This window comes from Pecten maximus, chromosome 19, assembly GCF_902652985.1.
Source record: "Pecten maximus chromosome 19, xPecMax1.1, whole genome shotgun sequence".
Lineage (NCBI taxonomy): Eukaryota > Metazoa > Mollusca > Bivalvia > Pectinida > Pectinidae > Pecten > Pecten maximus.
This window is the reverse complement of record NC_047033.1, coordinates 1,666,610-1,692,219: the sequence shown is the minus strand read 5'-3', so window position 1 is coordinate 1,692,219 and position 25,610 is coordinate 1,666,610. Positions and strand designations below refer to the sequence as shown.

The following is a 25,610-nucleotide window of genomic DNA, read 5'->3' as shown; positions in this document are numbered from 1 at the left end:
ATTGCTAAACAACTTAGAGACTGAGACCAGGATGCATGTGACGTCATGAAGACGTGGGCTGTAACAACGAGATTTTAAAGCCAATCACAGCTCCTATGTGTCATCACACCGTACCTCGATACACAGAAAACAAGATGGTCGATCGTCATCACTTCACTATAGCCAGGCTGTTCCGTCTAATGTGATTACATATGTGTATAAACAACAACCAATCACTGCACTGTTTCCAAATGGTGACGCATGCTCAAACAAAGTCTGTTTGCGATAGCTGGACCAAGAGGATGAGCAAAGTCGACCAGACATGCGCATTGTAACTTCTTATTTCTCTACACATGCACATTACATGTTCGCTTCTACAATAGTTAGATCGTAGGCCATAAGGCCGTGTGGTAGTCGTTATAGATACCAAGTCGTGTGGTAGTCGTTGTAGATAGATTTCGAGAACAAAGGAAACAATGAGATCATATAACAATATAATACATGTATAACTTACAGTTTGATAACAATTACATTTCGTGTAATAAAGGTTAATCTCGGAGATGTACGTATATCGTGTAGTTTTAACAAGTGTCGGTGTTCGACCAATCGACAATTTTGTAGATGTAACGAGGAACTAGATATCATTTTCAAAATATATATTCAAACATTTATTTGAACCATTATATTGATAATCAAAGTGACCGACTTTGACAGCTTGTCCATCATTAATGCTGTGCCTTCAACACGACAATTTACTTCAATTGCTTATCAACGTTATTGCAAGAACGTGATTTTGCCAAAAAGTGTTGAATCGCAAACATTTCTCATGATCAAAACATCCTAATTTACCAATTTATACTTTTCGCGTAATATAATTCGCAATGAAAAAGAGCACTTTGCGGGGGGGGGGTTGAAAGAAAAAAAGTCAGAGCGTCGTGCGAGCAACGTTTGAGATCGACTTCAGAAACATTGAAAAATAATATCTACACGTCACAAACGACAGAAAAAAAACATGATAAAGAGATATTAATTGTAGTTCTGAGGTAAACTCCAATCGTAAAACAGAAAGAGTACAACGGAATATTATGAAGACTAGATGATACAATGAGATATTTTACATCGGTTCCTGATTCTATAAGTAAACTGTTTATTATTATTATAAAAGACACAATAAATACAAAAGCACTATTTAAAAAAAAGTTCAATAAAAACGATGAACATATCATTCTAGATAAAAAAAAAATGAAAATAAGAAATCTATTTGTAAAAACTATATAGGTATTAATATTAAAAGAGCTGGTTTGAAAGTAACCATCAGAATGACTAGTACTAGTACATAGATATCACCCATGTATTTCTACTTTAACAGTTACAAACGGATGTAAACTCGACAGATGAACGGCTGTGACAAAATAATTTCATTTGAACTCATTTTTACTATTAATAGGTTATCATGATAGTCACCGTGTGTAATGAAATCAGAGTTATATATATATGAGATCAATCGCAACATCCCGGCCGATTCCGTCGAATTACGGAATCAATCGCAACATCCCGGCCGATTCCGTCGAATAACGGAATCAATCGCAACACATTCCGACCCTTGACGAAATTGGCCGACATTGTGCAGGCATTGTGACGTCAGAGTTAAATGAGCACTGTGAAAGGCTGTTAATTATAAACCATAGTCAATAGAGTATAGTTAAATACACACTGCATAGTGTGTTAAAGGCACATAAACTCCTAAACTTAACAACATTAAAATCAAAAGGTTTAAGGAATATCAGATTTTTTTTTCTCGAGGATGTCCCTCAGTCCATGGTTTCAGCAACGTTCGTCACTTAAGGAAACTCTTAGCTTGTGTAAAGGAACGTTGTTGAAATGGGACCAGGCCACATATACAGTACATATATAATTGTTTGGAAACGTAAAAATAACAATACTTTATACAAACCGTTTCCTTAATTTGGTTCTTATCAAAATGGTCGAGAAATGCACAAATGTGGCAGAAATAAAACTCAAACACGAACGTGAAGCAACGACCTTAAGCTCCCCAGCCGTTCTATCGATTGAACAAAAGGGAAACCCGCCACACATACATTGCAAAAATTAAGTGTTATAGCCAACATTTTTGCTTAGATTCACACTGATAGAAAGACTGATATTATTCATTTTTGGCTAATTATGATAGCATTACCAGACACTTGGCTGATTACAGTAGCACCCTAGATAGTACAGTCTTAAAGAAGTGAGACCACACGTTCTGTGTTGTATCTCTAACAAAGAAAACTTGTATCCAAACTGTACAATAAAAATAATGGCGGGACTCTCTACCGCAATGTCACATGAATGACCAAACGGTAAACGTGTAATGTGAACCGCCAAAGCTATGGTTCCTGGAATTCTTTACTGTAAACAGAAAGTCTATAATCCCGTAAGATCCAATGTTTTTCTGCCCGGCTGTTCTATCTTAAAACCTCAGCCTTTGTGCGAAAATTTTCATTGCCTTTAGTTTCGTACACAACTCTTCGTAACCAACGATGTGAAATACCCGGATGAGCTCGTCGATGGTCGCTAGGGGCCCTTTAAAGTCCTTCCAAAACAACATGGCGTTGTAGACTCTGTCCTGAATTCTGTCTTTCCCGTGATATGTCTGTTCCAGTTCCGTGATTTTTGTGTCTGGGAATCGGAATTTCTTCATCATGTACCGGATTTCGTTTTTATCCAAAGACGTTTTGATCTCCTCAAACATCTTCAGCAGCAGTAGTTCTGACGTAAATAAGAAAAATGTTACATGGGGATGTGTAGCTCACAGGGGGATAACTCAATGAAAATGGAATTTACCATACATATTTCGTATTTACTGGATGGACTGGTCAATATACTTAACGACCATATGATTTTTTTCAGAAAAAGTATAAATATCGTAAATCTCATTTTTAAAGGCTTCGCCAAAGATCTATTTTATTTGGTTGTATACCTGACGAACGTTACTACTATATTGTCCGACCATTTCTATAATACATACACTTAACGTTTTACGAAGGGACGAACTATATATCATGAATTCAAGCATGTGGTCAACAAAGACACTTTGGTTGTTAAAGGCAGTGAATTTAAACAAACAGTTGTTAATTGATCCAAGTTACAAACAGTCCATTCGACACAGACTCTTTAAAAATGATATACAGTAAATTGATCATTTTCATCTCATTTAAACATATTCATTATGATTTAATATCGGTTAATCATGAATTGCACTTAGAGAAACAACACTTCTTACATGTCTTAAATATATTGTAATTTGTAGATTTTGTCCCACTGGACATCCATTTTAAGGTATTTTGCTTGCTGCTCACTATCTATCAAGATGCCATACTAAAAATTAGCGTTTCAAATGAGATCACCGTGATAAAAATGTTAACATAAAAGAAAAAATGTGTGACAGATCAACTTGAGTTTTCTTATGAACTAAAGGACATGGAACAAGAAAAAACTGATGCACCTCGTAATTAACGACGTCATATAAAAAAGAACCCTCTCTTTTATGTTATGGAATCGTTTGCCGGATATTGTCTCAATTGTGTATGAGCGACAAAATATTCACAGATAGATATATACATTGATATTTGATTTTGTAAAAGGTGCTGTGTGTTCACCCGTTGTCAGTATAATATGATGGGGTTGAGTGTCCTGCTGATTATCTTCGACAGTATGCTTCAGTGAGGTAGCACTATAAATCGGTATCAGTTCCACTCTATCACAAGGAGACAAACATACCGCATACTCCTAACACATACACCACACGAATGGATCTGGTACACAGGGGAGGTCGACTTTAAATAGATGTCGCTGGCGATACGACGTTAAACAATACTAAACCTGAACAGGTGTTGTTATTATACCCCAGGATTATACTTCTTCAAATCGTCTGTAACGTAAACAATGCTTTAACATATCCTACTCATATGTTAGTGAATTAGAAATAATCAAACTAGCCCAAAACAAATATGTTCGAATGAAAATTATGAGGTCTTAACTTACCTTCACGTTCCATCGCTCGTCTAATGAACCGACCAATCGGTTGCATGACACCACTAACACAGATATCCATTGGCGGAGTCTTCATCGGGTTGTTATAGAGACGCAGGTCTTTTAATCCTGATAGGTTGTCAAAATTTTCCGGAAGTGACGTCAATGAGTTATTATTCAAATGAAGCACTTTGAGATTTTTTAGCTCACATAGAGCCTCTGGCAATACGCAAATGTCGTTGTTATCTGCTACAAACGACTGGATGTTCTTCATGCCGTTGATGGTGTTGGGGAGGGTTCGCAGTGAGTTATTGGACACTATTAGATAGGACAGCCCAGAAAACTCAACCTCGTCTGGAAGTGATGGCGTCGGATGGCCGTTTTTCTGGTCGTACTTTAGACGCTCAAGATTTGGTATAGCAAACACAATTTTTGGAAATTGCAAAAACTGGTTATTTGAAATATCCAAATCGGTAAGTTCATCCATCCCTTCAAATTCTTCTGGAATGTCGTCCAGTAAGTTGTCAGAAAGATCTAACACATGGAGGTTTTTGATGCCACAAAACTCCGGGTCCAGACTTCGGATCTGATTATTACTCAAATTTAGAACACGCATTCGCTCAAATCTGGAAACTTCATTTGGTATAACCTGTAGCTGGTTATGACGTATGTCTAAGACCTCCAGTCCGCGGAGTGAACACAACGATTTCGGGAACTCAGTGAACGCATTTCTGCTAAGGTTTATCTGCTTCATTTTACTCATATTTCCAAAATCTTCCGGAAGTTCTGAAGCTTTGTTTCCGTCAGCGAGAAATATTTCCAGACCATGAAGGGAACTGATAGCTGGAGGGAGTATTTCAAAAGCATTGTCCGATAAAACTAAAGAATGTAATCGACGCAGATTCTCGAGCTCAACCGGAAGGTCAGAAATCTTGTTCTTCAGCAAGCTTATGACCTCCAAATTTGAGCACCAGCAAAGATTCTCCGGGATTTCCTCGATGCAGTTGTTTCCGACGTATATTTCCTTGAGATTGTACAAGTTGGATATATTATCCGGGATAACCTTTATCTTATTGTTTTCAAGACCTAACACCTCTATCAAATTTAGGTCACAAAGTTCATCTGGAATGGCCTCAATCTGGTTATTGTTAAGTCCTAATATTATCAGATTCTTGAGATTGCCGATTTCCGGTTGTATCTCTTTTAACTTGTTTCCACTGAAAGCAAGCTCTGTCAAAGTTTCCATCCAATATACTTGAACGGGAACGAACTCAAACTCATTGTCGTCCAGGAGAAGTTGTTCAAGACAAGTGAAATTTTCTGTTTCTCTCGGTAGGTTTGTGATATGGTTTCCGGATAAAGCGAGTCTGCGCAGTTCTTCTATCTTGCACACTTCCGGTGTGATGAAGTCCAGTATATTTCTTTCCAATGCAAGTACTTTCAAACTTTGACAGTGACCTATGGTGTTTGGAAGTTCGGAAATCCTGTTTTCACTCAGAATAAGATATTCCAGCTGCTCCAGATATCCAATCTGTGCTGGGATACGTGTCAGTCTGTTTCCGTTTAAAACCAACTCGCGCATGTCCAGAAGACTTGCAATATCCGGTCGTATTTCACAGATCTCGTTATTTGAACAATCAAGAACGCGGAGATGATAGAGCAGATATACACTACTGGAAATGGAACCGAGTTTATTGTTGGGCACTTCGAGTATCTCTAGATTTACTAGTCTCTCTATGTCGTCCGGGATACTCGTTAAGCCATTGTCTGCAAGCATCAGATGTGTGAGCTTTTCGAACGCAAAAACACCTTCCGGTACGACCATTAACATCTGCTCGTTCAGGTCCATTGTCACATTTTGTCCGTCGTCAAATAAATAGTCTTCTACGTTCAGTGGTTCTGGCTCCTCTTCCACTTCTGTCAATTCCTGTGAAGTTTCTCCGACGCCATTAGGAGCATCCTCGGGATTCTCCTGAGGAACGTCCTGATCCTCCGGGGGTTCTAATGGATCCACGGACCCGTCCATGCCTGTAAATTGTAAAAAAAAATATACCAATTAAAACCAAATGCAAAGTTCATATTTAAAAGTATACATGTACTATGATATACGTCCCTCATACGATGTCTGATACCACGCCATTATAGGACTGAATTTTACCATCTTTTTTCATGGGTTATTTGGTTTACGACCAAAGCCTTGCAGTCAGGACCGGAAGTCAAGTAAATCAGTCAAACCGATACACATAACAGGACAGTTCTCATACATAGTTCATTCTCCGTCATGATTAATGAGGTCATTCTGTGATTTACCAAACTTTAGAACCGTATTTTACGAAGAACAGTTATAAAGTTAAAGTCATTGTTATAGGTACTTTCTCCTTTGTCAATCTCTTCCTTTCTGAGACCTGAAAACAAATCTAATTTGTCTGTTCAATCTAGTCGCTGACACTATAAATAATCAGTTCGACATTTGTCACGTGGCTCTACTTAGCTTTTTCCTCTCTCAGGAAACCTGTAATCAGTCGACATGAAAAATCAATACGGAATTCAGTTTAACACTTTTTTCTGTCTATATAGAAGTTAAAAATACAACTCGGTGTGAAGTTTATATCGCAGGACTACCTTATTAGCGATCTTTGGTTTATCGATTTCTTTCGAGACAGATTCCAGCACTTTCTTCACAGCGAGTAAAAAACTTCTTGTGACGTTTGTTATGAAAGCGTAGCCTTATAAATCGTATTGTGTGTATGACTGGGACCGTAAGCAATAGTAAACAAATTTTAACCTTATACATCTATAGGTAGTATTCTAATACACCGAAAACTCCATACTGGATATCTATGAACTTTAGGTGAGGTGGATATGATGTGTTTGTGAACCCGATAATAACATATTAACAGAGAGTCTATAGAACACGGAATTTTCGGTATACATATACAGTTTATTGGGATACCGTTTACTAGAGAAGTGCGATTAACGGAATGTGGATTTTGAAAGCTTAAAGATCTTCTGATTGATATTAAACCCTCAAAACGTTTTGATTTGTCTTCACTTTACACTGCCATTCTACGTACATTCCAAACTTATTGAACGCCTTCGTTCTCTTGTAGTCAGATTTTTTTTCAAAAAAAAGGCGAACGGCGATATAAGTACATTTGGACATAGTTGTAAACTATACGGGATTTATACATGCAACTAGCTCATAGAAAGTACATCGAAATCGTGAGGATGATTGAATTTCTGATCGACAACATATTTCTTCAGTTCAGTGACCAGGTCCCCCAACAAGTTAATGGCATGAGAACAGACTGTATCCCTCAGTTGGATGACTTGGGTTTTTTTTTTATTTATTAATTATTTTTTCCTACGAAGCTGATGATGTTGAAGAGCTTGTTGTCGGATCAGGTGACGGAGGCCTTGAAGTGTCCTTCAATTTCAGCTACGGATATATTGACGACATGTTATCTACTTGATTGAGCCTGTGGGACTTGAAACCAATGACACTATACATACTCTTTACTTACATCGTAAACACATGAACAGCTTACAACTATTTAAAGCATTATGAAAAATGATTTCAGTTTCCTAGTTGTTAATGTTCCCATTTATAGGTATTAGCATATCCTTTGTCGATGCTTTTTACATGCCTAGTGGTTCTCCCCTTTTCTCCTTTTCTTCCTCAAAAAAAATGGTATGATAATGTAAATTTATGTATAATATACCAATTGCATATTCTTCTTTATTTTGTACATTATTAAGGAAAGAGTGGTCACATAAGTTGCAATAACTTGTACCTAATCCGTTTGTAAACTTTTTGCAACAAAATATGTTTAAACATTGTGTTGTCAAATACTGCTCACTCAAGCGCCACACTTTTAAAAATTGAATATAATTAAAACATATAAATGTAATGGTGTATTACGTGGTGTGGGTAACTGACTGATCCATTGGACCGAGATAGAATCTGATGTCACAATAACGCCAGGGCCACTAATCACTGTGGGGTGTTTAATATATACTGCAAGCACGGTCCAAATGGATATGTATGTACATATTTATACTGCAAACACGGTCCAAATGGATATATGTACATATTATATACATATTAATCATATATATAGCTATGTACATGTATATGGACCGCGGGTCGGGATTCCGGGCCAAGTCCTATCAATACTTACACGTTTACTCTGACGGACTAATGGCTTGTCCATTACCCCCGACACCTAGTTTACAAACTAGGTGTTGGAATCGATTTCTATATTGACATAAATGATTACGTGTAGTAATTATTTATAATCACCGATGTGACATTTTTTTACCGTATTCAGATATGTGATATAGCCTACATTGACCCGCTAGACAGAGGCGGAATGTATGAGGTATTCTGAATAACGAATGTCATGTTCGGCTTCAGATTTCAGTGTTTTTAATTCATGTTACATATAGGGCCAGGTCGTGAAAGCATGGTTAGCTTACAAACAAAAATGAAACAAATACTCATCAAACATAAGCAATAATATTATTCAAAACAAATTGCAATACGCTGAATACAAATTTGAACAAAATAAATATTATTTTTTATTTTGCTTGTATATATCTCAAAAGTTTTATTTTCGAAACTTGTGTTATGTACATGACATTACTGGTCTTTAGAAATCATATTATTTTAATTAAGTTGGTTTATGATTTAAAGAAAGATAATTCAAATTCCGGATATTTTTATATTTTCTAATTTTGTTTTATTAGTTTATACTTGATCCGGATTCTCCGAATCCGTTTTGCGAGTTAGTTGGAAAGAAGAATATAAGATGGAAGCTGTTATAAAGATTCTCCTGTTTTATAGTACATTTTAGATAATTCCCTCACAGCCAAGCATAAACATTACATGGTGGAGAATCCTCAGGTCATCTTAAGCGAATATGTAAGGTAAATGTAGGTTATGGACAAGTGTATCGTTTTCACCGACTCGAGATTTGCCGGTGCTCGATTGGGCGAGTTGACTCTAAAAGTTTCCCGGGGTTCGACGCTTGGGGACCACGCACGATTTTTACGGGATTTTGACCACTCTGGATATGAACTATATGTTATATGTGCTGGTAGTAACGATATCCCGGACAATATTGCGGATTAATCAGACAACAACAAAAATACTAAATACAACAACATCGTTTTGACAATTTTAGACATTGAACGTGAAATTCTAAATCGAAATCCTACTGCTCGCGTATTATTTGGCACCATTCCTCCAATAGATCTCCAAAACTCGATCAGAAAGTACCCTCATAAATCATGTTTGACTCCATCAGCAGTATGTGTAAGACGTCAAAAGCAATTTGAGGACTTTGTCATGAAATTGAACACTTTTATTTGTAATTTTAATAACACACGCACAAGATCACACTTGGCCCTCCATACAGATCTTCGCATCCACAGATCACGTGGGAGGATTTCACAATTTTCTTACTTTAAACTGTATGATGGCCTACACCCACGACGCAGCCTGTTAACAGTATGGCAGGAGAAAATAGTCCATGTGTGTCAGGGGCTAGTTCAATAAATTAACATTTTGTGTTGTGTTTACTTAATTAACAGCTGACTAGTAATTTTCATATATATATTGTCGAAAGCCCACCGGCCGACATTCTTATACTAATTATTCATTTATTGACATTATTCAATTTGTTCAATATATTGTTAATTTGCTTGTGGACATTTGTCGAAAGCCCACCGGCCGACTTATATATTGTGTTTATTTTGTGTCGAAAGCCCACCGGCCGACATATATTGATTATTTTGTGGACATATGTCGAAAGCCCACCGGCCGACTTATATATTGTGTTTATTTTGTGTCGAAAGCCCACCGGCCGACATATATTGATTATTTTGTGGACATATGTCGAAAGCCCACTGGCCGACATATATTGTGTTTATTTTGTGTCGAAAGCCCACCGGCCGACATATTTATTATTTTGTGGACATATGTCGAAAGCCCACCGGCCGACTGATATATTGTGATTATTTTGTGTCGAAAGCCCACCGGCCGACATTGTCATGCTGGGTATTGCCATAACATTATTGTTATAGTCTGTCGAAAGCCCACAGGCCGACAAAGTGCACTATATCATGCTATGAATGTAACACCAGTGACAGTGGCTGCGGACCCTGATGAAACATCTTTACAAATTCTTTCGGATAGCTTTTTGGAACTGAACACAAATTTTGTTACACCTTGTTATAATCAACGCCAACCAACTATACATGAAAGTACTCCAATACCACTTTTAAACTTGGAATATGATATTACTTTTCCAAGCCTTCCAGAATTTTCTCTAGATTCACTACAGCATGATTTAGAGTCATGTACAGATTCTACTCTAGAGTTTTCTATAGATTCATTGAATGTTAGGTCAGGTGATCATTTTACCACTGAGACTGTCACCACCGACACTTCATCAATAACAAATTCAGTAGAGACATCAATTAAGACCATACCTTCAGAACATTTAGAAGTTAATTTGCCTGTGGACATTTGTGAAATGGCTAAATCAATTAGTTGTCAAAAATTTTCGGGGTACCCACATGAAAATGGAGATAAATTTATAAATGAATTCAATTCATATGCAACTTTAATCAATGTGGACTCTGTAAATACATCAAGGAAAATAGCAGCATTTCACCTACATCTGCAGGGACCTGCCTTGACCTGGTTTAATACATTAGACAGTGCCCACAAACAATCATGGGACAATCTTTTGGGTGCGTTCAAAGAGAGATTCCTGACACTAGATTGGCAGAGCCCACGCATGATGGTGGAGAGCACCAACTTTCAGGGACTGTCTCTTATTTCTGGCCAGCCTTTGGAGGACTTTTACTGTCAAGTCCTTGAAAAAGGTAACTTGATTGGAAAACCCGATTTTGAAGTGCTCTCCAAATTTATAAGTGGCTTGCCCCATGAGCTTGCCTTCTTTGTTCGTGCAGGATGTCCACGCAACATTGATGCAGCCCTGTCATCGGCGAAGATGGGTGAAACCTGTGGGTACAGGAAACATGATGTCCCTTCATCACCCACCGAAAAAATATGTGCTGCGGTCAAACCCAGGGATGATGACATCAATGATCTCAAAACCCAGGTACAAGCATTAACAGACTTGGTCAAAGACTTTGCTGTTGGCCAAGCCAAAGGTACAGGAACAACATCATACAGGCCCAGACAGTCGCAGCACAAAACATCCTTTCAGCAACAACCCTGGCAAAATCAAGCACCACACCAGAGTCCAGCACATCAGGGTAAACATCAAGCACATCAGGGTCAACATCAACCAAATCAGGGTCAACATCAACCACATCAGGGTCAACATTATGCACATCAGGGTCAACATCAAGTACATCGGGGTCAACATCAATCACATCAGGGTCAACATCAAGCACACCAGGGTCAACATCTACCACACCAGAGAAGAGTTGAGTGTTTTGCTTGTTTTGGTGAAGGTCACACTAAACGGACGTGTTACTGGAATGGAGTAGGGGAATCAACACCTTCTCTTCAGTGCCAGCTTTGCTTTCAGTATGGACACAGAGCACTTGCCTGCCTTATGTTTGTTACACGGGGACAGGGAAACCTGCAAGACCTGACGGGAACACACCCCAGCCCGCCGGGAACAGCTATGTAAATGGTTTGGGGTCTGAGAAGAAAAATAGTAACTTTATATACATGCCTGTTACAGTACATACTTTGAAATTAGCAGCGCTCATCGACTCAGGGAGTTCAATCAACGTTGTAAGCAACAAACTCTTTGAGGCTCTTCCAAATCATGCTAAATTTAATTTTCAACCAACACCTGATGACAAAATTATTTTGGCAAACAACCAGTCAGTGTCAATCTTCGGTACTGTAATCCTCAAGATACAAGTACAAAACAAGGTACATAATGTGCTTGCTCATATCTTGCCACATACTTCACATCCGTTGATTCTGGGATCTTGCTATTTAAGAGAAAAAGGTGTTATTCTCAACTTTGCGGACAATTCATATAGCTTTCCATCAACACGTGTGAGATGCATGGAGCGCACCATCATCCAGCCAAATTCTGAAGTAGTAATATGGGGACAGTTACCAGTCCAAGCCTTATATGGATGTCAAGGAATGTGTACTAGTAGCTCATACAGTGCTCACAATCACCTTCTTGTAGCCAAGACCCTTGTTACAGTTTCACAACAGAACACTGTTCCAGTAAAGCTTTTGAACCCAACATCATCGCCTATCACTATTTTTAAGGGCAAGCCAATCGCACATTTTGACCACGTTTCTTCTGACGATGAAGTTTCCGATGTCGATGACAAAGTTGTGCAAAACATTCAACTTTCAACATCATCGACTGATACAGATACTCAATGTAATTATTCCGAGGCCAGATTTCAAGAAAATTTTAATCTTTCAGACCATCTGTCATCAATACAAAAGGAACAGATGAGAACATTGCTATCAAACCACAAGGATTTGTTTGTGACTTCAGACAATCCTGGATTAGGTTTCACCAAGGTTGTTCAACACAAGATTCTTTTGAAACCGGATGTAAAACCTAAACACCAAAGACCATATCGGCTACCTCCTGATAAGCGAGAAGTTCTTCGTCATCAGCTGGATGAACTCCTTGAACAAGGGATCATTGTTCCAGTCAGCGAGACTGAAGAAATTATCATCACAAGTCCTGTTGTGTTGGTCACTAAGAGAGCACAGACAAGTCAGCCAATCACAAGACAGTCTAGTTTATCTCAATTCAGGTTTTGTGTTGACTTTCGTTATTTAAATTCTCAAACGCAGCCATTTCAATATGAGATTCCGAATCTACAAGAACTAACTGAGTCGTTCTCAAATCAAACTCCTCGATACTTTACTTCAATAGATTTGAGTTCAGGATTTTTTCAAATGCCTATTGACGTTGACAGTTCTAAATATACAGCTTTCAATACATGTTTTGGAACCTTCAAGTTTCATCGTCTTCCCATGGGTCTCAGTTCAGCACCGAGTACATTTCAATTACTCATGGATAAAGTACTGAGGGGATTAACATTTAAGTCATGTTTATGTTATCTTGATGACATTTTGATAACATCTGCAACCTTTGATCAACATTTGAAGGACATATCAGAGGTATTTCAGAGACTACAGTCTTCAGGACTCAAATTAGGACCAAGGAAATGTTCCTTTGCAGAAGAGTCTTGTGTGTTTCTAGGTCACCACATTTCCAAGGACGGGATTTCACCACCTCCAGAAAGAGTTCAAGCAATCAGAGCTCTCCCTACACCGACGGACCTCAAAGGGTTGCGTAGACTTCTAGGCATGTTCAATTGGTTTCGGAAATTCATTCCACAATATAGTTCTGTTGCTGAACCTTTACTTCGCCTGACCAGAAAGGGGATCTCTTTCCGGTGGACAGCATTACAAGAAGAGGCATTGCAACGGTTGAAGGACTTACTAGTACATTCTGAAGTACTCGCCTTTCCAAACTATGATATCCCTTTCCACCTGGCAGTTGATACATCTTCACATGGCATTGGATACATGTTGTACCAGTGTTATCCCAGTGAGTCCGGAAATAAATCGGATGTCGTACAACGTGTTGTACGTTTTGGTTCCAAATCACTGAGTCGATATCAGCGTTCGTACGGTCCTACAAAGCTAGAACTTTTAGGAATGGTTACGGCAGTATTAGATTGCAAGTCCTATGTCCAAGGTCGTCACTTCTTTGTTGAATGTGACCATCAGGCTTTGCGGCCTCTGTTTCAGAAACAGATGAGAGGAGCCATATATGAAAGATGGGTCGCCATCCTCCAACAGTTCAACTTCAAGCTAGAGTATAAGCCAGCGGCTGAAATGATTGTACCAGATGCATTGTCTCGCTGTATTGAGCACAACCCACGTGATCCCATTCAAAGCCCTGTTGAGGACGATCCTTTCTTTCCATATGCAGATGACAACACAGGACATATTCAACTACCTGGAGGACATCATCTTAAAGATCTCGTCGGAGTTGCATCATCTGATTTCCACTCGCTTGACGAGGTGAACAATATTCGGTCTATTCAACCTCATTTACAGGTTCCTGTTGTTCACTCTAAGCCTGGTAACGTTCCTTCTCATGATGAGGATGACGGATATGACGGTGATTCCGAAGACAAACATCATGCTCGGAGTAACAGAAGGCGAAAGACTCGTCAAAACAGACATCCTTCGTTTTTACGGAAGGATCCCGTGTTTTATGGTTCAGAGGACAAATCTGACATTAGAGGCCACACTCACAATGACAAGAACAAAATTTCTGTTCCGGTTGACAGTCAAACAGGAAAAATGAAGAAGCAGATTGATTGTGAGTTTAGCAAGAAAGATTCAACATCAGAAATAATATCTACTTCTGAAGACAATATATTCATGGCAACTACTCAGAACGATACTTCAGGACACGAACAGTTTGCTTTCACTACACAAGATGATGATACTGATCTTAAACATTTCACTGCATCAACAGACATTGATTTGTCATCTGACCAGACAATGTCTGCCTTTAAGGCTATGAAGGACATGGAGAAGGTAAACTTTGACCACAATAGCATATGCAAAATGCAGCGAAAGGATTCGAAGTTTGGACCAATCATCTCTTATCTGGAAAGACAGGAACTACCAAAGGATGTTCACTCTTATGTCACAGAGCTGACCAAGCGCCTTGAGCTAATTCGGAAAGAATCGAAGAGCAATGCTGTTGCAGCTAAAGTGGCTCTGCAGGATAGGATTAATTTAAAGGCTAAACCTTTGGACCTTGATAACGGCGACTATGTGTATATGGCCAAGGACCCTACGGGTCAAGGACAGAAATTGCAAGATCGTTATGTAGGTCCATTTGTGGTTATTGACTTGCCAAGTCCACACATGGTGTCCTTACGCAACAAGGAGACAAACAAAGCTCTTCCGAGGCCTGTGCATATAAATAGACTCAAGATGGCCTATATCCGTACAACGGACCCAGTTAGATTCTTCAAAAACAATGAAGAATCTTCGGATTCAACCGATGACATTTCTGTTGAGCCCACAGGCCACAGCTTACAAGGCGATTCCAAAATATATGTTGTTAACGAAGGAAAAACTCTTTCATCCGACTCCACAGCCGATGCATCTGTTGAGCCCACCGGCCACAGTTCAGATCGAAATCATGAAGCTTCTAAACAAGCCACCGTCACCCCGGAAACTTACAAGAATGAAAACAGCGAAGTTCCTGCTCGACCTATATCTGCTCCAAGGCCAATACGAACTGTCCGAAAACCAGTTAGATTTCGTGATGTGGACCACATCAACCCGTCCGACGTCTCGTGTACCAGTAGTGCCTCTGGAAAGGTACAGAGAATTTTGGCTAAGAGACAGAATGGTAGAACTTTTGAGTACCTTGTACATATGAAGGGAGAACCAGCGCAGAACGCAATTTGGCTTCCTTTGCGTGACTTGGCTAGCAATGCTAGGCAAGGACTTAAGCGACGCCCTCCGCCGCTCATTTAGAAATATATAGATTAAAGGATAATCAGTATTAACGTTCTTAACTGAACAATACATGTACGAGTTACTTTTGATACATACATTCCATTTTATAATACATGTTTACATAATGATGTTGTATGTAGTACATAATGACATACTGTTGAATTAGTATTTTGACTATCATCATATATTTCATTCATCTTATTATTGATGAATGTTTTGAAAATATTATATTTCTACTAGCCATGGTTGTAATGATAGTATTTTGATGTTGAATTTTCTCACACAAAAGTTGAGTTGTATTACTATACTAGTCATACTAGATTTTCTAGTCAGGACATAGTTTGTATTTGTATTATCACACTAGGGATACTAGATTTTTGTATTACTATACTAGTCACACTAGATTCTCTAGTCAGGACATAGTTTGTATTTGTATTATCACTAGTGATACTAAGTTTGTATTCTATTATCACACTAGTGAAACTAGATTTTTGTATTACTTTACTAGTCATACTAGATTCTCTAGTCAGGACCTAGTAAAGCCATTTTCAGGTCATAGTAAAAGTCCTGCTTTGTTGATTTTGCCTGTCATTTATCTTCTTACATATCTTGTGGCACATCCTGTTGATATTATTCACAGAGTTGCAAGTACTCATGTATTGTTAGTATTTGGCAAAGCAATATGCTTAATTTTGTTTAGGTAGCACATTTTCTGTTTTTGGATTTTGAATTTAATTTGATTTTCTTGTTTCTAAAACTGTACACCAGTATATTCCTATATTGAACTTTGAATAATTCAAATATTGGCTAATAAGTAATACTCTACTTATCATTGTCGAACTGGTTCATTTGAATGGATTTATATTACAAGATGTTTGTGATATGATAACATTTTGTATAGCATTGTACTCTGTATTTCTAATTTTTGATTGAAGATTGAATTCCTATGTTTATTGTCATTAGGTTAGGGTGTGATTTCTTATGACCAGTGTATAAATTCACAGGGTTCATTTTTTGAAGGGGGGCATGTTATGTACATGACATTACTGGTCTTTAGAAATCATATTATTTTAATTAAGTTGGTTTATGATTTAAAGAAAGATAATTCAAATTCCGGATATTTTTATATTTTCTAATTTTGTTTTATTAGTTTATACTTGATCCGGATTCTCCGAATCCGTTTTGCGAGTTAGTTTAAGAAGAATAAAAGATGGAAGCTGTTATAAAGATTCTCCTGTTTTATAGTACATTTTAGATAATTCCCTCACAGCCAAGCATAAACATTACACTTGTATTAAAATCTTATCAAGCTTGTCCTTTTTTAACAAACAGTCTGGCCGCGACGTGTATTATTTTAGTCCAGGTGTGTTTTTGTATGTCATTAATTAGGTAGGCTCGAAAAGCTTAATATATTACAAACATATCAAGTAGCATTTATCGATTACACCTTTATATAATGTATTCGTGTATGTATTGATCTGTTTTCAAATTATCCACATCTGTCTTTTAATCCCCTCTATATCGCGTTCTATATACGGTTTATGTATTTGTACAGAAATCATAACGGCGAGTTATTAATCAAAACGTTTTGATATCATTGTGGTAGTTAAAATCAGCCCAAATGTACATCAACGAAATCCGTCTTTGAAAACTATTCCTGTACATAATGCATGTATTGACAGCTTAAAATATTGATAAAAACGTCACTGGCCTTTTACTCTGATTCAGGTTTGTAAAGAGATCTGCTAAAAAGCATGCCACACTAACTCCGAATAAAAACACGTGTCTGCCAACTCTCTCCCCAAACCCTGTACTATAAAACACTATTCTACTTCGTATTCAATCACTTGTTTTGGTATTCTATATTAGTATATTATATTCTAAGGACATGTAGTTTCTGCGTTTTAGTGTTTCAATAGTTTGTCTCGTTGGCTGACAGACCTTGTTATAGTCAATAGATATTGTTTATTTTGTTTAACGTCTTATTAACAACCAGTGTCATTTAAGGACGTGTCAGGTTTTGGAGGTGGAGGAAAGCCGGAGTACTCGGAGAAAAGAATAAGCTCTAGTTCTTTTAATTTGTAATGATCATCGTGGGAGATTTCACAATGATAAAGTATTGACATTTTGTTATCGGGAAAACCCTAGTATGTTCACAGCACATACATCACTTTATACCAAGATAATTCAATACCCTAGTTTCTGAATCTCCCGGCATTCCTTTATTGTCCACGTCGCAATCTTCTTTACCATGTTTTCTCACAAGATGATGAACCCGTAACCCGTAAAATACCCACTGATAAAAGGTCGTCACGTGTAATATAAAGCTATATAGGTAGACAAATGATATTGATTTCCACTTTACATCAAATCAGGATCCATTTTGAATTACAAATTTTTCGAGCGAATGATTTACAAGTAAATGACAAAACAAATATTGGCCGCCCAGCCTAAATGTTTCAACAGGATTTTTAATGATCGAAATACCAATTCATTTCAGTACAACATTGTTTCTTGTACATATAAACTTTCAGCTGATTGACATTTTCAAATGCTTTTAAAAGTAATTTACAGTAGAAATGGATAGAGCATTAAGACAGCTGTATCCTTTTAAAGATCTAAGTGGTGGCTGATTTATAGACAACGGGATTGTCAGTTAATAGTAGGGTCGATAACAGTGTACATGTGATACCGCGTGACTTGGATATACATAACTTTGTAACAACAATATGTATGTAGTCGGGAATCTAGGGACGACTATGAAAATCAAAGTGGTGATACAAATCCGGAACATTGATACAGAGGGGAAACCATGACTATTAAAATGTCGAGGGACTCAAAAGTTGGCATGGAGGTTTGGGTGGGAGAGGATAGTGTGTGGTTATGGGCAAATCATGTAGGGGGAATAAGCTTTAACATTTAGCAAACAAATCCGATACACAGAGGTATGAAAGCATAATTAAGGTTCCTTGTTTTATTGTAAACATTGAAAAATGGGAATTAAATTCAAGGCATTATGAAGGGATGGAATGGTTTCAAAACGGGCAAGTGGTCATTGTAATAGAAAAAAAAACTAGCGTGAAAAATTGTGTACAGTAAGGTTTAGCGATAGATAGACTAGATTTGATCAAACTTCGGTAAATACCTTTATTTAACACACCATATCTAAAGTGATTAATACGGGGATTTTCAACCGCCAGTCAACAGACAGATCCAACCAACTGGTTTTAAAAACTAACGATGACTGACGAATATTGGAATTAAAGGCAGTTAATTGATGGGTCCGGATACATATACAATTTTTGTATTGTAATGGCAACTAATGATAATTAAATCGACGGTAATAATAATTTCAAAATGGAGAAAAAACAAAGCAGATATCAATATCATGTACGAATAATAATTATCATAATCTAAAAAAGAGTCGATACAAAAACATGATATCGACTTCATTTTTTAGCATCATCATTCAATCCTCCATGCCCGGCAAAATTAAGCAGGTGCCCCTTTTAATTAAATCTACCATTTAAACGGCATATCTAATTTAATTTAAGTAGCTCAACACTTTTTTTAAATGTCACTGTATTATTACTGTGTTGATAGTGCTTCTTTAAGTATATTTACTAGTATACATATATGTGCGCTACATATACATATGTATATTACATATGTGTATATATTACATTAATACACATACACGTATAATGTACGTGTATACATCAATGTTGTGCGAACACTGTCTAATCACAATTACGACTGACATACAAGCATTCGTTAAAACAGATATTACTATAGCAACATACCTGTCTCTTTCATTTAACTGTAATTGACACACATATATCCAGATAAAATTGGAATTAGCCGGTCCCGTCAAATCACCGAGGACGCTTTGGGTTGCCAAGTGCGAATAACGCGATCGGCGATAAGTCTGCGTGAAGTAACGAGAAGTGGGAGTAATCACGCGCATGACCGGAACTGAAAAACTATAAACATAAACAGCTTGCGTTCTGGGTGCTCCGACAAGTCAACAGAGGAACCTGCGAAGAACAGAACATGGCAGCCTCCACCACACACACATACCGAAGAAAGAAACTGCTGTAGATTGCTTCATTTGTGACTGATCGGCTTTGACCATTGCTTTTTGTGAGAAAATGTGCTACAATATTTCCAACATATGAGCACCGTTTATCTCGAACGAGGCGTTGGACAGTTGCATTACACAAGTCTCTATGCAGAAGCTGTTATACGCGACTGAGGTGAAGAATGGTATGTCTGGGGTAATATGTCATCGAAGCATGTGACATTATACATGGTCACTCCAAAGACTTTTATCAGCTCTGACAACGTGAGCGTGACAACAAATCGTTCAAGTTTTAAAAGATAAAATGTAAATAGTAGTACGCATCTTACGTTAGTAACACTATAGCCCGAGATTCCTCTGGCCCTGATACCATTTCCGACGTAGGAAGGTGTCAGGGTCAGAGGAAACTCGTGTTAGTAACACTGTATATAGCTATAAATTGAAGTGTACGTCTATATATGTAAACATAAAGAGTAACGAAACTTGGTATACATTTGTTTTTTTCGAAAAACCATTTTTCAAAAAAAAAAAAAATAGGAAATGAATAGGTGCACTTCTAGCTCAGGCAGGGGACTTTGTATTGCTGTTGCAATACTATCCATCCTTGTTGATATTCCATTACCTTCAATTTAAAAAGAATTATTTATTGTTATCACCTATCAATCAGTTACAATTTGAAATGTTTTCCTTTATTTATATTACAGACTATTTCAAAGCCTAGAACACAAATCACATGATCCTTTTATTACTAGTGTAGTAGGAGTCAGTGGGAACATACAGTGGCCAGAACGGGGGTTTGAACCCGGGACCTCCGAACACTAGCCGGATGCTCTACTGATTGAGCCACCTTGTCTTCGATTAGCGACCCGGTCCAGTGTTGCTACACTAGTACTGCCAATGAACATGGGTATACAAAAAAGTGTATTATTCTGGTTATATATTTTGGATAATGTTTACATTATTTCAATAATGTTACAGTATATTATTCTCAGTTATTTTTGGGTTTATGAAGTCATAGAAAAAAAACGTGAAGTGTCTATGAATAAAAATGCCCCTCCATTTTTAGGTCATTTGACCCAAAGTGTCAGGATGACCTAAAGTCATCATGCTTCGTCCATTGTCATGTGCCGTGCATACACTTTTCACATTTCAAACTTCTCAAATTCCAATAGTGGGATTGAGCTGAAACTTGCATGAAATGATCTTGAGATGGTCCTTGTAACTGGGGTGGGTTAGGTCCCAGGTGGATGAGAAAATAGGACAACTCCAAAAGGTTGTTCTTATAATTTATTTAATCCATTTCGGTTCAGTATCCGAATTCCAGATTCAATTCAAGTTCTGTAATAAATACAAATAAAACACAATTAGATCTCACAAATGCAAAACACTTGCATTCATAAATACATCCATGCATTCATACATGTATACATGCATACATGTATACCCCACACACACACATACATACATACATACATACATACATATCCTAGGCCTTATTCATTTAACTAACTTCTAACAATGTATAAAATGCTAGATCAATTAACTACACAATATATGAATGCATCACATCCACAGTATAAGGGGAGATAATCTATCCCTTATCTACATTTAACCTTATATTAATAAATATAATACAGAATTATATTTCCAAGTTACAAATACTTATTTTACACGAAACTACATCATTCATGTACTCATAATAAACATGTACCTGCTATGGGCTGAACTTTCTCTGGCAATCTAATCTTCTGATTAGATCTAAACAGGTTGACCCAGGGTCCTATACACAAATAAAATATACTAATTAGCAAAGTTGCAATAATTAAGGTATCTCCACATAAAATACAATATTGACATTATGTCTTTACAATAATACATTGTATACACTTGATATACACTTGATAGATTATTATGGATTTACAAAATCAGTCTTACAACATTTTGTCAGACTTGTATCAAACCAACATCAAAAATAGACAATTTCATACTATTTACAAGAGTATGTGAAATACATGTTAGTAAAGAATAGAAAGAAAACTTACAGGAGTAGATCACTGAATTTATCTTCCAAAACCACGTCAGAAATCTATCGCCATAACTTTTGAAATGCCGGACGGATGTACAGGTAGAACTGGTACCACCTTCTTGAACTTCCAGCAGAAAAACTGCCAGATTCAACACAAAGACTTAGACACAAACAATAAAAGTGGAGGGAAAATATAAACCAATAAAAACATATGTACTATCTTATCATAACCAATAAAACCCATGTTGACAATCATGTGACCAACATAATGGTTTGACGCAAAAGCCTTATTACTTACACCTGTATATACCTATACAGGTAACAACCTGTATCTACCTATACAGGTAACATACACTCTTCCATACTCACACACACACACATTCCTAGTCACTACAGGTAAACACACACACAAAGACATGCATGGACATACCTGGACAACACACTGCATAGTGATTAGATGAATGTGAGGTGCTGGTGCATTGATGATGATGCTACTTAATAAATGACTAATTACTAAATTAGATACAATATAACTATATAAATCACCCTGCCACAGTCCTGACCAAGCATTGTTATTTTTCAGGTCGGTCGGAAATCCAAGTGTTGTTATTTTTTTGCCTCATAGAAACTTTGACATGGCAGCCACGGCAGCCATTTTGTAACATATGATTGCACAATCATGGTTTTCCTGAACACACCTATTTCAAACTTCTTCTCAAATTCCACCAGTGAGATTCAGCTCTAACTTACCAGAAATGATCCTGAGATAGTCTTGATCAAGTGTTGTTATTTTTCGGGTTGATCCAAATTACAAGATGGCCACTATGGCTAACATAGAGATGAAAATGTTCAGCCTTTTTGAGAATATCAGTGTAATGTAAACTTGTAATTTTTCGCATTGAAAAGATTGAGTAATCTAATTTTCAGCCTTTTTGCCCTTAGTCCATTTTCATCTCTGCTAACAGTTTCACTATACTCGCTACAGAGAATGCATACTACAATATTATACGGGTCTTTAATTTAGAGTCAGATGACCGTTAAGGCCCTTGGGCCTCTTGTTTGTCTATGACTTCATAAACCCAAAAATAATTGAGAGTAATGCTTATAATTTAAGTTAAATAACTCAATGCAATACTAATAAGACAATTCCCATTTATTTATTTATCTATTTATTTGCAATAAAAAAAAAGGTAAGTGTGGCGCATTTATATCAAAACCATAAATAATTTTAACCAATGCTTGTGCCACTTTTGAATTTCCTGCGAAAAGGGCAGTGATAAATCGGTTTGATCCAGTTCGCACGGGTCTCGTTTGCAGCTTTATCAACAACTCATTTTCGAAGGACCAAGGTGAGCTTATGCCATACCGTGGCGTCCGTCCGTCCGTCGGTCCGTCAACAATTGACTTCTTCTTCATAACCACTGATCAGAATTTGACCAAATTTGGTCAGAAGCATCCCTATGGGTAGGGGACTCAAAATTGCACAAATTATGGGGCTGACCCCCCAGGGGCCTGAGGGGCGGGGCCAAAAGGGGTCAATTTGGCTATATTGATATAAACAACTTCTTCTCTGAAACCGAGCAAAGGATACTGCTCCTATTTGTCTGGAAGTATCACTATGGGGTGGGGATTCAAAATTGTACAAATGGTGGTGCTGACCCCCAGGGGCCTGAGGGGCGGGGCCAAAAGGGTCAATTTGGCCATATTGATATAAACGACTTCTTCTCTGAAACCGAGCAAAGGATATTGCTCCTATTTGTCTGGAAGCATCACTATGGGGTGGGGATTCAAAATTGTACAAATGGTGGTGCTGACCCCCTAGGGGCCTGAGGGGCGAGGCAAAAATGGGTCAATATAGCTACCATATTGATATAAACGACTTCTTCTCTGGAACAGAGCAAAGGATATCACTCATATTTGCCTGGTAGCATAACTTTGGGGTGGGGATTCAAAATTGTACAAATGATGGGACTGACCCCCTAGGGGCCTGAGGGGCGAGGCAAAAATGGGTCAATATAGCTATATTGATATAAACGACTTCTTCTCTGGAACCGAGCAAAGGATATCACTCATATTTGCCTGGTAGCATCACTTTGGGGTGAGGATTCAAAATTGTACAAATGATGGGGCTGAACCCAGGGGCCGGAAGGGCGGGGCCAAATGTGGTCATTTGGGCTATATTGATATAAACGACTTCTTCTCTGAAACCGAACAAACGATATTGCTCATATTTGCCTGGTAGCAACACTATGGGGTGGGGATTCAAAATTGTACAAATGGTGTGGCTGACCCCCGGGGGGCCTGAGGGGCGGGGCCAAGAGGGGTCAATTTTGCTGTATTGATATTAACGACTTCTTCTCTGAAACCGAGCAAAGGATATTGCTCCTATTTGCCTGGAAGCAATCACTATGGGGTGGGGATTCAAAATTGTACAAATGGTGGTGCTGACCCCCTAGGGGCCTGTGAGGCGGGGCAAAAATGGGTCAATATAGCTATATTGATATTAACGACTTCTTCTCTGAAACTAAGCAATGGATATCACTCATATTTGCCTGGTAGCAACCCCCTAGGGTAGCAATACCAGCGACAAATATACTTAAGCATCATTCTTGTTTCATATCTCATGAAACCAGGTGAGCGATACAGGCCCTCTGGGCCTCTTGTTATTGGAATGTGCCTAGCTGGGTTACTCTATTGAAATGTGTTTGTTCTGTTTAATTTCAAGGAAATGAAAAACACAGCTGTTGAATAGAGAGTATGGAAACATTACAGATGACAACACATTTCTATTTGAGGATGCGTATGCCATCGGGAATTTCCGGAGTGATGCTGACACAAGTGTTACATTTTGATTAGGCCTACTGGGACATATATCTATCACTTTCTGCAGTTTGGATTCGTTATCGGGGCCAAAGTTTTTCTGATGACACGTTTTTGATTTGTTGAACACTTTCATTATGGTGTCCAGAATAGTACATTATTATATGATGGAGTTCAACTTCAATGTCAGCTTTGCTGAGTTTTGAAATACTGGTGGCCTGTACATCATCGAACAACAGACGTTTTGGGAAAGGTCTGGCATAGATCTTGAGAACTGGTAGGATTTAGTAGGTGTATTCAATTCTGGTAATTTCATACCATCTAATGATCTTAATCACAGTAGTTGAAAAGTTGTTTTGCACAAGAATGGATATATTTTTATCTGAACATTGTCAACATCAGTTAATTGTGAGTAAAATCTAATCCACGGGAGACGAAGTGAATTGATAGTTATACCACACCATGCATCTAAGGATAACTGGATTTAAACTCTGGTTAGGTAAACTTACCAATCGTAGCAATGTCATCATTGTCAATGATGGCTTTGTGTTAGGTCTATGGTAGGCGCAATTTACCTCAAACAATATTATGCTTTAATTCAACACCCAATATTTTGTTTGCCGACTGAAAATCACGATAAAATTGGCGTTTGAATAACATCACGCTAGACTTAAATCGTAACATAAAAAGAAGTTTCGATTGTATATACATTTGAACTTGAGACACAGGTAGCTCAATGTAGAGTTCTCAGACTTCATGTCTGAGAGATCCAGGTTCAATTCCTGGTCTGTGTAGCTGAAATGTGCAAGTGAAATTTCTTTGAAATGAATCAATTATTCAAGTTATAAATGTGGTAGTCTATTTAAGCGTTATTCTCAATAATTTTTGGGTTTATGAAGTCACAGACAAAAAACTATGGTCATTCTTCATAGACGTTGAGCGCCATGATTGACTGTAAATCAGATGATGTAAGTAGTTATATGTGATGTAAGTAGTTATATGTGATGTAAGTAGTTATATGTGATGTAAGTAGTTATATGTGATGTAAGTAGTTATATGTGATGTAAGTAGTTATATGTGTATTATGTCATAAAAAACTGACACATTTTTAGCTCACTGGTTACGAGTAACCAAGAGCTAAT

At 37.7% G+C, this 25,610-nt stretch overlaps 1 protein-coding gene and 1 long non-coding RNA gene across 3 annotated transcripts; both read right to left on the bottom strand.

Moving 5' to 3' along the window:
- Nucleotides 1-885: 885 nt before the first annotated feature.
- LOC117317623 (leucine-rich repeat and death domain-containing protein 1-like) lies at nucleotides 886-19,451 on the bottom strand. Its single transcript, XM_033872474.1, has 3 exons — nucleotides 19,345-19,451; nucleotides 4,024-6,039; nucleotides 886-2,748 (listed from the first exon to the last, which is right to left on the bottom strand). Exons 1-3 carry the CDS (start codon nucleotides 19,355-19,357, stop codon nucleotides 2,450-2,452), a joined length of 2,328 nt encoding a protein of 775 aa, XP_033728365.1. The 5' UTR covers nucleotides 19,358-19,451; the 3' UTR covers nucleotides 886-2,449.
- A 1,444-nt stretch (nucleotides 19,452-20,895) lies between these two features.
- On the bottom strand, nucleotides 20,896-21,773 carry LOC117317622. Of its 2 annotated transcripts, XR_004530213.1 has the most exons (3): nucleotides 21,665-21,773; nucleotides 21,334-21,402; nucleotides 20,896-20,960 (listed from the first exon to the last, which is right to left on the bottom strand). It is a non-coding gene; the product is annotated as an uncharacterized LOC117317622 (long non-coding RNA). The 2 variants fall into 2 exon arrangements; XR_004530212.1 differs by having other exon boundaries at nucleotides 21,334-21,713.
- Between the last annotated feature and the right edge of the window lie 3,837 nt (nucleotides 21,774-25,610).